Source organism: Apium graveolens, chromosome 7, assembly GCF_009905375.1.
Source record: "Apium graveolens cultivar Ventura chromosome 7, ASM990537v1, whole genome shotgun sequence".
Classification (NCBI taxonomy): Eukaryota; Viridiplantae; Streptophyta; class Magnoliopsida; order Apiales; family Apiaceae; genus Apium; species Apium graveolens.
Genome location: NC_133653.1, coordinates 214,729,694 through 214,745,774, shown reverse-complemented (window position 1 = coordinate 214,745,774; position 16,081 = coordinate 214,729,694). Strand labels below are relative to the sequence as shown.

Here is a 16,081-nt window from a genome sequence, read left to right as displayed (position 1 = left end):
AGCAAGGCCCGGTAAGAAGAAGCCCAATCTAAATCCAAACGAGAAATCCGACATGTTCGGTCTGAACTCAAAACACACGCCATCCATCTCAATCTCAATTAAAACAAAAGTTTCTAAAACCCTAGCTTGGACAAGAAGATCCAAACACCATATAAATTATAAACCCCACCTATACACACAAAATACACACAAATGGCAACATCAAGATTTAAAGAGCTTTTCAAAAAATACGGCAAAGTAGCACTAGGCGTCCATCTCTCCGTCTCAGCAGCTTCAGTTACCTCTCTTTATGTAGCGGTTAAGAGCAACGTTGATGTTGAATCGGTGTTCGAGCGTTTCGGTATCGGTGTTGCCAAAGAAGATGAGCAAGTGGGTGGTGAGAATATGAGTGATTCTGGTGAAGTTAAGAAGAGGAATAGAACAGCTGAATTGGCTGCCTCTAGTGGCGGAGCGCTTGCTGTGGCGCTGTTGTGTAATAAGGCTTTGTTTCCGGTGCGTGTTCCCATTACGCTTGCGCTTACGCCTCCTATCTCGCGGTTTTTGGCTAGGCGTCGGCTTCTTAAAGGAGGTGTATGACTTGTTTTTTGTTTAGTTGAGAACTGTGATTGTGTTTATACTGTTAAATGTGGTTATTATGGATTACGGAGGGTAATGTCGGGTTTATTTGTTGTTATTCTGAGTAATTGAAGATGCAATGAATGATGATGGTTATAAATTGATCTTTCAAATTTAGGGAAAATAAACATGCGGTCTTTTTATGAATGATAATGTGATTATTGTGTTCTTGTTGTGATTGTTCAATGAATATTATACGGAAATTAGTGACATGACTGAAATTAGAAGTATTGATTTTAGAATGGGGTTTGAACATTTATCTACCATCTCTTGGTGATGAACGATAACATTTTTTATATAATCTTTCTGATTAGTTTTTGTTATACAAATGACGTCAAGGTCATTGCTCCTTTCTTCTGCTCAGAATTCCCTCATAATAATACTTGAAATATCATAAGCAAATTAGGGAATGAAAGAAGTCTACTGAAAGCCCTTGGTACTTGTATGTTGGATCACACTCATAGCTTTAATTGTTAATAAAAAAAATAACTTCTTTAAGTAGGAATAAAGAAATTCTTACAACAAAGAAACAATACCTTTTTCTTAGCACCATTATTATGCCTCATGAACTTTCAAAGCATACAAAATCTTGTGACATTATCATTTTTGTTTAAAAGCTGTATTTATAAAGTTCTGTTGATTCTGTTTTTGATTATACTGTGCTGTGCTTGTGGATTAAGGAGCTTACTTTCAGGTTTGTATGTTGTTACAGTGATAAATTAATGAGTATGCATTTCAGTGAATGATGATCTTTTAAGTTTAGCAAAAGTGAGAATCTGATCTTTTTATGAAAGATAATATGATTTATTCTTTATGTTGTGATTGTTCAGTCTGAGCATATATGAAACTAGAGTTATCTTGTTTTTGATTTGTTTTGAACATTTGCATATCGTCTCATTACGTAGATTTAAAATAAGATTCCATAAATTAATATCCGATTTTGTTGATTGGTTCTGTTCTACACATATTGATGTCAAGGTCGTCGTTCCTTTTTTCTTCCTAAACTTCTACTTGTGCTTTCAGCATATTACTAGATCTGTTCTTGTCGGAACAGAGGAATTCTTGCAGCAAAGAATCAATACCTTGCTCTTAGTGCAGTTGTCACTCATCATGAAGTTCCAAAGTATATACAAATTTTATGGCGATAGGAGTTTTGTTAAAAGTTGCATTAATCACATTGTTTTTAGATTTTAAATTTCAAAATCTTGTTATGAATTAGGTTTTCTTTTATTATCGTTATAGTAACCGTGCTTTAGAACCACTATAAAATAAAAAATACTCACATGGCCCTACTTGCATTCACCGAGGTTAGAACCTCAACCTCTTGCTTCCGAGGAAAAAGGTTTAGCACAGACTCTCAAGCCTCCTGGATTCGTCGAGGTTAACATTAGTTGTGAACAGTTGTATAGATGACGTGGCTGGTGGATGCCAAAGGCTCCGGGTTTTTTTTTTCTTCATATTTTCAGACTTCTACAGAATTGCCTACAAATATATCTTAGCTTCAAATTTCAATGAGGATACCTCCACCAATGCAACACAATCAATTTTGCTAGACTGAGACATTCCTATTGCGATTTTCTTCTTTCTTTGTTTCCTTCGGGCTTGGCATAATAGTTTCCGGAGGCTATGTTCTCCGACAAACTTCTGAAGCTTTTGTCATAAATGTCATGTTATTAACACAGCATCTAAACTTTTAAAATGGAGTCCATGGTAAGAATCATAAGTTAAATAAACATCGCACATCCTTTGTTTTAATACTGAATTTGGAATTCCTCGGGAAAAAAACATGTTGGAAAGATGTTGATTTATTTTTGAATGATGCTATTACCTCGGAATGCATTAGGTCCCCTTTGGAAAATGAGTTTAAAGACCCAGTTTCAATTAAAAAATCCAAGATCTCAATTTCAATTTTTTATTTGGGAAACATGGGAATTGGAATCTTAGAATCTGGAAATTGTAAAAGAGAGGAAGACACTTTACTCTTTCCGAAACAGACATGAGATCTAAAGAAAAGCCGCGGAATTCATTTTGCTTTTTTACTCTTTCCGAAACCATAGCTAATAAAGATACAGACAGACAGCTCTAGAGAGCTGCAAAATCAAATGCAAATGGTGAAGAGAATTTGTATATATGACATTTACCATAGATAAGAATGATTAGAGGGACGGAATATGGTAGCATCAGCACCCTCACTAGTTTTGTGCATAAAATTTATAGTTCCCTGCGCTGTGACCATTCTGAGTTTCGGCTTCACTCACATATATGCACATGTGACATATCTATCCAATCTTCCTATTCAACCACCCATTTCACAGCTGGACTGGACCATTCAGTAAAGCCAAGTTGGATGAAAGAAACCTTCCCTCTACAAACACAAGGTATTTCCACCAGCCAACCATGGTCAGCAGGAATTGTGCGTGATAGATACAATTTTTATGACTTGTCGTTCCGATTACGTGCTCAAATTATCCCAAAAAACAAATGAAAGTGAAAACCCATGAGATTAAGAAATATATGTACACAAAGGGAGAGGGAGAAAGAGCTGAATATGATTGCCACCAACACGATTCAGCTGATAGTAAAGCAACTTTTCAGGCTTGTTATATACATGTCACCGAATAATTCAGAGTATACATGCATTTGACCCACTACTGGAAGTGAACCATACCAAATCATAATTACAATCCTTAAGTAAGTTTCACAAAGAATCCGTCTTCTTCAGGTTATTGGGAAGTGACTTATCATCACAAGAATCTTCATGCACTAATTCATTATCCTGTAGTTTCGGTCTGTGTAATGTTTGTTGGGCGAAAGGAGAATAGGACTCTAAAGGGCCAAAGAAGAGTACGCCTTAATTGTAATATGGATAGACATATAGTTTTAGATATAGGACCCAAGAAGGCGTAATTGTAATTGTAAAAGGGAAAACCCATTAAGGACTCCCTAAAAACAAAAAGCTAGTAAAGGGTTAGGGAAAAAAAGTATCAATAAAGAAAAATTCTTCTAATTATATGATTCTAAAATGGGGCCATCATTTGGCGCTAAAAGGAGCTCTTACATTTGATACTCCAACATGATTATCGAATATATAGACCAGGAAAGGGGTGGTCACACAACAGAAGTTCAAACAGTTCCTAAATCAGATAACATTACTCCAACATAAAATGATAAAGGGTCGTCAAATTTACGGTCAAGGCGGCTATTTCCGGTGGAGGAAAGTCCCTTAGCAGAAGGATCTCATCAACAGAAACAGTCAAGCAAAATAAAAAGAAGAATACTCAGAGATACGCGTACTCGAGTTTTCACGGAGAAGGGAAAACAAGTTCTCTCGAGCAACGCTCGATTACACTTGCAAAAATTGCAGCAAAGAAAACTTCAAACAGAAAAAGAGATCGAAGGTATGAAAGGTTCAAATGAGGAAATCAAATTGTTGAAAGCTGAGACTCGACGCTTGGAATCAAAACTTGAGAAGATTAGAGAAATCAATCGTCTACAACAGGAATTACAGCAAGACTCGATCAATAGGGAAAATGATGATGATCAAGAAGATCTAGAGGCGTCGGGTGACGAAAACTATTACTATGATGAAGATGAAGTCTCTACTAAATCCATATATTCGAGGCCTCGTCGCCCAAAAATAACCTCATCAGGGGGTACTTCACAACGTTCTGAATCAACAGAAACTAGTTCCCAGGAGGAATTCCTGAAAATGCAAGAAGATATGACCCAACTGAGGGATCTAGTTCGTACCCATTCGAGGTTTGAAATCCCGGCGGAAAGTTCACTTTCTCGAAGTATTGAAAAGGCAAAGATTGATTGAACACTAAAGTCCCCGACATTTGACAAATTTGATGGATCTACCGACTAATCAGATTTCCTAAACACCTTTGACGGTCGAATGACGTTCTATGGACATTCTAAATTGGCTCGGTGTTAGTTCTTCTCCACATGCCTTCAAGGTACATCTCTACGCTGGTATAATAACTTACCGTCTAGATCCATCGACTCTTGAACTACCCTGAAAACTAAATTCCAAACAAGATTCTCAAGCAATTATAAAGGAGGAAATATTACAACATCTTTGATCACAATGCGGCAACGGCCTAATGAATCTCTGTTGAGTTATTTGGTTCGCTTCCGCCAAGCTATTTCTGAAATAACAGACCTGGAAGAGCCCTTAGCGGTAAACTACCTAGCCGCATGCATCGATGGAAGTCAACATGCTATATTGCTGGAAGAACTTATAGAGAAGCATCCTCAACATCTTCATACAATATTTCATATAGTCGAGCATCGCATGACCCTCCAAGAAGCAGTTGGCAGTATCCGGTCTTCAAGGCGTTCAAATCAAATATATGACCACACGAGGACTTACAGTCCCCGTACCCCGAGAAACGAGGGTATAATTTCAGATCCCCTCGACGTTCCCCAGAGATGAGAGAATCTCGATGTCAAGAAAGATATTCTCCGTGTAGTCATGATCGACAACGTCGCCCACAATCGGAACAAAAGTGGCAAACTCGTGATTATAAGGAAAAGAAATTCACCAAACTTACTGTGGATATGGCCACAATCTTGGCCATTTTAAAGACAGAGCATGATTTTCGACCTCTAAGGCCGATGAATCTAAGGCAACCCCCGAGTTCTTGTTATTGTGATTATCATGAAGACACTGGACACAATACAGAACAATGTTATCAGTTAAGCAATCTAATTGAGGCCAAGATTAGAAAAGGCCATTTTGTTCATTATATTGAGGGAAATAATCACTCCCACCAAAAATTAAGATGACAAAATTGTTGACGTTATATTTGGTGGGTATGCAGCAGGAGGCATGTCGAACAACTCCAGAAAATCTTATGCCAGATAGGTCTTCCATATCAATCCAGATTGTCCAAAAAGATATAAGGCGACCCCGTCTCTCGTTATCTCCTTTTCTGATGATGATTATACTCCAAACATCTTTCGAGGTCAACAAGATGCATTAGTCATCAGAGGAAAAATCGGAACAAATACGATAAAAAAATTTGGTAGATAATGGTAGCTTCATCGACATCTTATATCATCATGCCTTGGCAAGAATGGATACGGGGGACAGAAAATTGGATAATAACCATTCTCCCTTATATGGATTCACTAGGAAATGAAGTCAAAGTAGTTGGAACGATCGATCTACCTGTACTTTTCGGTACTACGCCCTGTCAAGTATGGAAAGTGGTCAAATTTCATGTCGTAAGTGCGGCTTCTAGCCATAATGCTATATTAGGTTGCACGATAATCGCGGAACTACAGACCATTACCTCGATACTTCACTTAAAAATGAAATTCCCCACTGAGTTTGGAAAATGAGAGATGTGTGGAGATCAGGCAGTATCACGCCAATACTATTTTACTACAGTCGTTCACAAGAAAGTGGAAAATGAAGATCAATATGTTAACCAAGTTGTTGAAATGGATCCAGGAAATATACTTGAAGTCCCAAGGGATCCCACATTCTCCCCTGTCGGTGAAACAATCGACATAGAAGTTGTCGAGGATTTCCCAGAAAAGACAATAAAAATTGGGAAGGATTTAACTCCTCAACTACAGATAGAACTAACATCGCTAATTCGGAAATTTTCTGATATATTTGCATGAACGCCATCCGAAATGTCGGGGATCCCCGTCGACATTGTTAGACATTCATTAGATGTGGAATGTAATAGAAATTCTGTTAGGCAAAAGAAGTGTGTGTTCTCCGACGAAAAGCGTCAAGCTATTGATGAAGAATTAAACCGACTTTTAAAAGCTAAATTTATTGAGCCGGTAAAATTCCCCACATGGATTGTGAACGTTGTTTTGGTCAAAAAGAGTAATGGAAAATGGAGGATGTGTATTGATTATTCCGATCTCAACCGGGCGTGTCCTAAAGATTATTATCCCCTACCAAATATTGATTAATTAATTGATGCTACAGCAGGCCACGAGTTATTGTCATTCATGAATGCATTTTCAGGGTATAACCAGATTAAGATGGATGACCAAGATCGGAACAAACAGCGTTCATCACGCATCGAGGGGTCTTTGCTTATCGACATATGCCTTTTGGGCTAATCAATGTTGGGGCAACATTTCAACGCATGATGGACTCTATCTTTCAGAATCAAATCGGTCAGAACATCGAGGTGTATGTCGATGATATGATTATAAAATCACAGATCTCTGCCAACCATATCCCCGACTTACGAGAAACATTTGAAAATGTCTGACACCATAACATGTGTCTAAACCCAACAAAGTGCTCCTTTGGTCTCACATCGGGGAAATTTTTAGGATTCCTTGTTTCCCAGCAGGGTATCGAGGCTGACCCAGCCATATTAAAGCTATAAATGAGATGAAAGATCCTTCTAATATTAAATATATTCAAGACTGGTTGTATTGCAGCTCTACGCAGATTTATTCCTCAAGCCTCCAAGAAATATAATCCATTTTTCCAAGCCATCAAGGAAGCAGGGTCGTATGTGACGACACATGTAAAGCCAGCTTTTAGGCTCTAAAGACATTCTTGACCAGTGCTCTCATCCTCTCCAGAGCGTTACCTCGTGAAGAGCTAAAGTTATATTTATCGGCTTCAGAAGGGTCGGTGGCTGCCGTTTTAGTTAAGGATCTGGAGGTACGCGAATCTTCAGTATATCATGTTAGCCATACCTTAAAGGAGGCCGAAACTCGTTATCCCCAGGTTGAGAAAATGGTATATGCTCTCATCATAGCAAGCAGGATACTACGCCATTACTTTGAAGGGGGTTCTATTAAGGTCATGACTAACCAACCGCTGAAGCGAATCCTACATATGCCCGACATGACGGGACGATTTGCTGCTTGGACAATCGAGCTTAGCCAATTTTACATTGAATATCTTCCACGGAGTGCGATGAAAGCACAAGCCTTGTCAGATTTTGTTGCAGAATGTCAGTTCGATATTAAAATAAAAGAGGAAGAGAATTTTTTTCCACAGAAAGCTTGGACACTATTTGTCAAAAGATCTTCCACAACTTCAACAAGAGGTGCCGGTATAATCTTAATCAGCCCAGAAGGATTTAAAATCCAACAGGCCCTAAAATTCTCATTTCCCGTGGCAAATAATGTAGCTGAATATGAGACCTTATTGGAAGGTATCCGTCTAGCCATCGAGCTTGAAGAAAAAATCCTAGAAGTATTTGGTGACTCACAACTGGTCGCAAACAGCTACAAGGAGAATTCAAGCTCATGACGCGCGAATGGCTGCCTATTTAGCTCTTTCTACATTCTTATTGCAAAAAATCCCTTTGTGGACAATTAAGAATGTTTTTCATGAAGAAAACCAGTGGGATGACGCCTTATCAAAATTAGCATCCTCTGTGATCACGATAGTCGAAGCAATCTACGTGGAAGAGGGAAATTCCCGTCTATCGAAATAGCAAAAGTCAATGAAATCTCCGTGACCATTGACTGGCGACAAACGATTCTCGAATATATTCTTCAAGATAAATTACCACAAGATAATAATGTGGCTCGAACCCTAGCATATAAAGCAAGAAACTAATGTATCTTGGACAATAAGCTCTACCGACGAGGCCTAGTAGATCCTCTCCTACGATGCTTAGGCCCCGAGGAAGCTCACTCCTCGATTGTCGAGGTTCACACAGGCATTTGTGGAGATCATTTAAGCGGCAAAAACTTGGCACTGAAAATAATGAGACAAGGCCTATTTTGGTCAACAATGCGAAGTGACTGTGAGAGTTTCGTTCAGAAATTCAAATCTTGTCAAGCAAATGACACAGTAACTCAATTAACTTAGGTAGAGATGATTCCCGTTCTCAATCCATGTCCCTTTTATCAATGGGGTGTTGACATTGTAGGTCCCTTCCAAAAATCTAAAAATCAAGCACAATACATAGTTGTCGCGGTAGACTATGCAACAAAGTGGATCGAAACTCGACCCCTAGCAAAAATTTGTGAGAAAAAATGGTTGAATTTTTAATGGAACACATTGTGTTTAGATTTGGTGTACCAAGGAATGGAGTGACAGTGACAGACAATGGGACCCGGTTTTTCGGTGAAAAATTTACACACACCCTGTCACAGCTTAAGATCAAACACATCAAATCTTCAGTAGCTTATCCCCAAGCTAACGAGCAAGTGGAAGTGTCTAATCGCATAATATTTCAAGGACTTAAGAAAAGAGTTGACGAGTTACCCCGACCTTGGGTCGATGAACTCCCAAATGTCCTTTGGTCTTACAGGACAACACCAAGGTCGACCATAGAAGTTTCTCCTTTCAAATGGCTTACAGCCTGGAGGTGGTCTCGCTTGTCGAAGTTTTCCTCAGCTCTCCAAGGGTCGAGCACTTTGACCCCGCTACTTAGCAAGAAGGTATTCAATTTCATAATGCCCTCATGAAAGAGGTTAGAGATGATGCGGCGGCCAAAATACTCCAGCAACAGAAAAAAACAACAGCTTATTTCAACAAGAAGGTGAAGCTTAGATAATTTCTAGTTGGAGATTTACTGCTTTGAGAGTTAGCAACCTCACAACCCACTCTCACGGGAAAGTTCAAAGCCCCATGGGAAGGACCCTACTAGATAGCGGGGGTCGTGGCACCCAGAACCTATCGACTATCACAATTTGATGGTATTTCGATCAAAACCACCTGGAATGGTGTTCACCTGAAGAAATTCTATCAATAATTTATTTAGTTTAGTCGGATGAATGAATGTTACTCCTCCATCTATAGAAATTAGTACTAACGAAAAGGGGTTGATATGTGACTCCCGTTAAGATCCATTAAATTATTAATAAAAACATTATTCTCCGTCAGCTCGAATTGAAATATTTCATAATGCCTTCATGTGTAAAATCACCCAATATAAAAAATGAATAAATAGCAGAATATATTACATTATCACGAAAACTTAAAAAGGCTAAGTCTCGTTATTAGACGCAAAGTTATACTTGTAAAAACTTACAGTTGTAACGAGTTAACTATTTTTATAAAACACAAGATTATAATTAAAGATCCATACAAATACTTCTTCTCATCACAACGATATATCCCAGTAAGACGATAATACGCTGTCACTACAAGAAATCTTACATTTCTTGTACTAAAAATTCACCTTCCATTTGATATTGGTGGGTAAAAATCAATTTTTACCTACCAATTCTAAATTGTACCGACTATAAGTAGTTACAAATTTATACTTTTCCAAATCATTATTATTGACAAATAAAAAAGTAAGCGGGGACAGTTTTCTTGCATGTATGGGCCTGGGATAAAATTTCAGTGCTTCATTTTGCCTTCAAGTTTTTCCAAGATCGCCCCTATTTCCCATGATTTGTTTCTTATGCTGACATGCCATTTTAAACTAATTTAAATATCTAATTATTTTTAAAAATCATATATGATTTGCAAAAGGAGCAGGTAAGCATTTTTGTTATACATTCTCTCTTGCGGCCTGAACGGCTTTAAATACTAACCAGATGGCATCGTGGAATTTTTCTACCTATTTTAATGACATACATATAAGCTACAATGTCAGAATTTTGATATGGTGGAAACTTTGTATGTTAACTTGTTTTTCTCTTGAATATTTGTATGTTAACTTGTTAAGTGAGTTGAAGCTTGAAGTACATGAAATTATTGTTATAATTATTTATTAATGAGTTCTTATACACTTATAAAGTCATATTTTTTCCTGGAGTGTAAAGTTAAATTTAGTTCAAACAACCTAAGCATCTTTGTTTAATTGTTTTTCAACTAAATATTTTTCTCATATTGTATTCAATACATTTAACTGACCTTTTAACTCAAATTTTACATGTATTTATATTTTTATTCAATATTTATATAATATATAATTTATTGTGTTAGTCAGAAGTTATCAAATAAATCCACCTTAAATAAAATTAGCCAAATATAAATATTCAAATTAAACTTAAAAATATCAACTTTCACAGAAAGCGAATAAGTTGCAATTTTTAAATAATTTTTCTATTCTAATTTATTTTTGTTTGTTAAATCATTATAATTGATGTTATATTTAATTTTTGGTATAAATAAATTTATTTATTGAAACATAATTAAGAGAGCACGAAAAAGGAAAAATTGAGAAAGTAACTAATTTTGTGTATAACAAAAAGATATTAGAAGTTAAATTACGTGAACGAGAGATTAACGGGATATTTAACTGCTTGAACGAGGGGTACATGGGATATGATTTAAGTATTAAACCGTCCCCATGATCTTCTCATTTCTAATCTCATGGTTTATAAAGTCTTGTTCTCTTCTCATTTTTCCCCGGTCTCTCTTCAACATTCTACTTTTAAATTGTAGTCCAAGAGATTCATTATCCAAGAACAAGAGGTATGATTTTTTTTCGGGAATTAAATCTATCCTAGTTTATAACAAAATTATTTAGAATATATATTTTGTAAGGTTATGAACTGTACTTGTCAAAAAAATATATTTATGATTGATAATGTTTTTAGAAAATACATTCTAGAGAAGAACTAGAAACTCTTAACAAGCCGACTAAAGAGCTTTGGTTTGTATTATCAAGGTAACTTTTCTTTTAAAAGTGGTCAATAAATTTTGAGCAATTTCAATATCTACGACGTACCAGTTGATATTATTTTTTAAACTCATTTCAGGTTTTAAAAATACTGGTTTTAGATGGCTTCAGGATTGATTACGTTTTCTGTGGTCTGTGCAATACATTGTGGGAGAATATTCAAAACTCGTTCAGTGAATTATGAAGGTACAAGCTAAGAGGTGGTAAATCGTGGGTTTTGCTTTTGACAAAGTTGAATGGTAATGAGGTAGACTCAGACACAAAATTAGTCATCTAATCATATCGGAGATGAAGTTACAATGAACACCGCGCATATATGAGTTTAATGTTTAGGTTCTTTTTTTTAGATCAAAACATTACTATGTTCAATTCTTGTACTCATATTGTACTGGCAAATAGTGTATTTCAGTGATTTGTAAATATTGTAAATTATTACAAGCTGCTAATTAATAAAAAATCTCTTCATTTTATATAATCTTTAATTTTTTCTAATAAAAGTAATTTGGATATTTTAATATTGAGCAATCATTAAAAATTTGAAGCGTCGAAAATTAATAAATTGAAGTGTTGCTTATTCACAATTTGCCATATGGATAACTACAAGACATTTGATTTTCAAGAGTTTCCATGAGGCCCACTTGTAACAAACCATCTATATCTTTGAGGAGATGCCACCTCAACCATCCTAGTCACAAAGACAATGACACAACAACTGATGAGTCAGTATTAATGTGGGGTTCACCTAATAATTACCTACCAATATAGATATATGTAGCTAAATAGTCTTTCTCCACCAACTTTTATCTACCAATCACTACTAATATTTTATTAGTAGTTAAAACTCCTTCTCTACCAATAAACTACTTTTAGCTACACTTAAAATTGGTAGGAAAATGTCAAATTTCTTGTAGTGTGGTATATATGATATCATCATGACAACTCAAAAATGTTAGATCTTGAGAACGAATCTGTTTCCCTATGGAAAAATTTGAATAAAAAACAATCAAACAACAACAAAAGGCCCTCAGGACAATGAAAAATAATCTTACCAAATAAGCAAATACGATAATGGGTAAGCAAGAATGCACAAATAATGACTAAATAGTTAGTTCGAACACAAAAGAATATCAAACTTCAGGTGATGCCTAGCCAAAGTCAAACGGATTCAGTTCAATATTTTAAGAAAAATATCATAATAGTAGTGAGAAAAATTCTTAAAAATACATCGATCAACGAGGCATTCCTTGCTTTCAATTGTCGACAGGAGCATCAGGGGTAGTTCCCTTCTCATTACTGGCAGCAGCAAAATCTTGAAGATAATTTTTGAAGTTATGCCCCGACACATCGAACCCAACTGATTTCATCCTTCGATAACAACGAGCATATCTATCCCCTAGAGCGCCGGCGATATCTTCAATACCCTTCTCCACCTCAATCTTTAAAGTAACATTCTCCTTCTCCAGGGTTGCACATTTCTCCCAAAGTTTCGTCGTCTCAACATCCGAAGCTTCTCGGTACTTTTTCTCATCACCCAAAGAAATTTCCATATATTGTGCAAGACATGCATGTACTATAACAAGACTAAGTAAAATTGACAACCCTAAGAATTAGTTATATGATAATCTAAATTTGTATTTTGTACTGTATTACTTGAGTCTGTAAAAGTGTCAAAGATTAGACTGTACTATTTTTCTATAAACAGTCTCAAGCCTAAGAATAAACCCTGGAAGAAGATCATGAAGATCATGCCTCAGAGAAATTGTGAAGAAGCTTGGAGTTGAATAAATCTAATTTGGGAAAAATATTCTAAGTCAAGATATCTACAAGATACAAATCAAGTTATATAGAGAAGTCATTCGAGAACTCTAGAATGACTTATCGAGAAGTCAAGGATAACTTATCGAGGAGACTCAGAGATATCGACAAGTTAAAATGAAAATATGAAGATTGGAGATATCGACAAGTCATTTTGCATTCGAGAACTCAGAGATCTCGACAAGCCAAGTTCATTCGAGAACTCAGAAATCTCGACAAGTCAAGTTCACATTCGAGAACTCAGAGACCTCGATAAGTCAAAATACTTGTAGAGAACTAAGAGATTTCGATAAGCCGTTATACTTATCGAGATGTTAGTTTTCTATAGTTCAAACTGGAGATCTCGATAAAAACCTCAAGTACATAATACAGACCAGTTAAAGATCCAAGATTATCAATCAATAAACAAATCAATCATTGATTTAAAAAGTCTATAAAAGCAGCTTGAAGAGTACAAGATCAAAGGCCAAGATTAACTGACAAAGGAAAGTCACAGACATGCACAATTTGCAAAGATATACTAAGCCAGAAATGGAAAGCTTTAGAGAACTTAAATTAAGGTTTAGTATATGTTATTGCATGTTGTGTAAAACCTGTGTTTACTTATTTATAAAGTAACCAGCGATCCTTTATTTTAGTGGTATCAAACAGATTTAGGATTTCTTGTAACTCTCTCAAGGAAGAAGCTGAGTTCTTAACATACAAAGAACCCAGAATTTGTAGCAAAACGCTAGCTTGATTTTTATATAAAATTAAGTGAGTTTTGAAATATTGTGTGCACTGTCTTTATTTCAGTTAGCATAATATTGTTACATTTCTTATCTACTTTGATCACCAAGTTAAATAAAATCAAAAAGCCTAATAAATAACCAAAACACATTCACCCCCCCTCTGTGTTGTATTCATTACCTAACAAGTGGTATCAGAGCAAAATCTGAAAGCAAACAGATTAAAGATCTTGGAAGAATGAATACACATAAGCTTAGCAATATTAAGATCCCTACTTTTAACAGATCCAACTACACATTTGGAAAAAAGAAAATGATGATATTCATAAAGATGGCCAACCTATTATATATTTATATTCTTAAGAATGGCCCTTTCACCGAAAGAGTTGAGAAATATATAGATGGAGACATGTTCATTCCAGCACATTATGCTCCTAAAGATCCTTCACAATATACTGAACCTGAAAAGGAAAAAGTCTCTCTGGATAGTGGCTTGCAACTGATTTTAATAGAGTCACTTGAAAATGTGATGTACAATAACATTATCAAATGTGACACAGCCAAACAGATCTGGGAGAAAATAGAGATTTTATGTGAGGGGACAGAGGAAGTTAGGTCAAACCAAAGGAGGATTTTGGTATCTCAGTTTAAGGGTTTTATGGCTAAACCAAAGGAAGGAATTACTGAAGTTTTTGAAAGGTTCAATAAATTGATAAATAACTTACAGCTAAATGATAAATATTATGAAGCCGAGGAGGTTAACTAAAGTTCCTGTTAGCTCTTCTTGACCATCTTGAACAGAAAATATCAGCCATTAGAGAAGGAAGAGATCTAAGCAGAATGACTTTGGAAGTTTAATATGAAATCTTAAAAATTTGTGAACTTGAGATGCTGCAGAGAAAGTCATTGAAAGCACACCTTGGACATGTTATTGATGGTTCCAGTGCTTTGATTGTACATGACATAGAAGAAAGTAAAAATGAGCAAGATAATCAAGTTCCAGTTATTCAAACTGTGGAATAAAAGATCAAAGAACCTCAGAAGCAAGTTGTGTTGGAGCTGGAGGAAGATGAATACTACACCTTGGATGAGCTAGATGAAATGGACCAATCCATGGCTTACTTGGCTAGGAAATTCTCCAACATAAGAGTTAAGAAGTCAAGGTTTTTCAAAGATAAGGGATAATCTTCCAACAACAACAATTGGAAACCAAAAGCTCTGTATAATTCAACTATCAAAGGTGGCTACAAAATAAGATATGTGGACAAATCAAAGATAAGGTGCTTCAACTGTGATGAGTTGGGTCACTTTGCTACTGAATGCAGGAAGCCCAAAAAGGTGAAGAAGGATAAAGCTTACTTGGAATTGGAAGCAAAGTATGGAACTCTCTTGAAGAAATAGTCTGGAAAAGCCTATATTGCAGATGGGAAGAGTTGGGATGACACTAATAATGATGATGAGGATGAAGAAGTTGGAAACTATGCACTAATGGCTTTTGAGCATGGAGAAACATCCACTTCAAAATCAGAGGTACTAACTCTAACCACTATTGATTTAAATGTTAGTCAATATAAGGAGACTGTGGAAAAGATGAGTGTAGAGATGTTTCACATACACACTAGCATGGTAGCAGCTACTGAGGAGGTCAATAGGCTAACAAAAGCTAATGAGAAGCTTGAGAGTGAGAAGCAAAAACTTGATCTGCTTCTTGTGGAGCTTAACACAGTCAAGTAATAAAATGAATATGTGAAAAATAAGCTAAAGTGCGCAAGTGAAATTGAAGTCGTGTCGAGGGAAAAGTTGGAAAATAATGAAGTGAAACTGAAATCTTACAGGAATGTATCTGAGTTGGTTGGTTCGTATCATGAGAAGAACAATCCATGTGCTAACACAGCTATTGGTCTTGATTATGATGCTTTGAACAACAACAAGAAAGTGATAAGTGATAAAGGAAAAATAACTGAAAGTGAAGATGTCCCTGTTATGCTGAGAAAGGTTGGTTCACCTATGTTCAAAGCATGTGAAGTAAATTTCAGTGAAGAAGAGTTGATCATAAAGCAAGAAATTGTTGATGAAGAAAATGAAATGAAAAATAAAGAAACAACTCCAACTTCCAAAGTTGAAGTTGAAAAGAAGCCCATGATCAACCAGGATTCCAAGACACCTGTCAAGGAAGTTAAGACTGAAGATGCAAGAAAGAAAAAGAAGAACAGAAATGGGAAGATTGGGATAAAAAAAGCAACAACTTTGCATTTGTTGCAGATGCTCCAAGAAAATAATGTCAAAAATGTGACTCTGTAAATCATCTAACTCACCTTTGTAAAAAGGTTGTTA

The 16,081-nt window shown here is 36.0% G+C and overlaps 1 protein-coding gene across 1 annotated transcript; it reads left to right on the top strand.

Moving 5' to 3' along the window:
• Positions 1-30: 30 nt before the first annotated feature.
• On the top strand, positions 31-1,833 carry LOC141670619 (uncharacterized). Its single transcript, XM_074476553.1, has one exon. The coding sequence runs from the start codon at positions 193-195 to the stop codon at positions 574-576; it is 384 nt and encodes a 127-aa protein (XP_074332654.1). The 5' UTR covers positions 31-192; the 3' UTR covers positions 577-1,833.
• Positions 1,834-16,081: the final 14,248 nt, after the last annotated feature.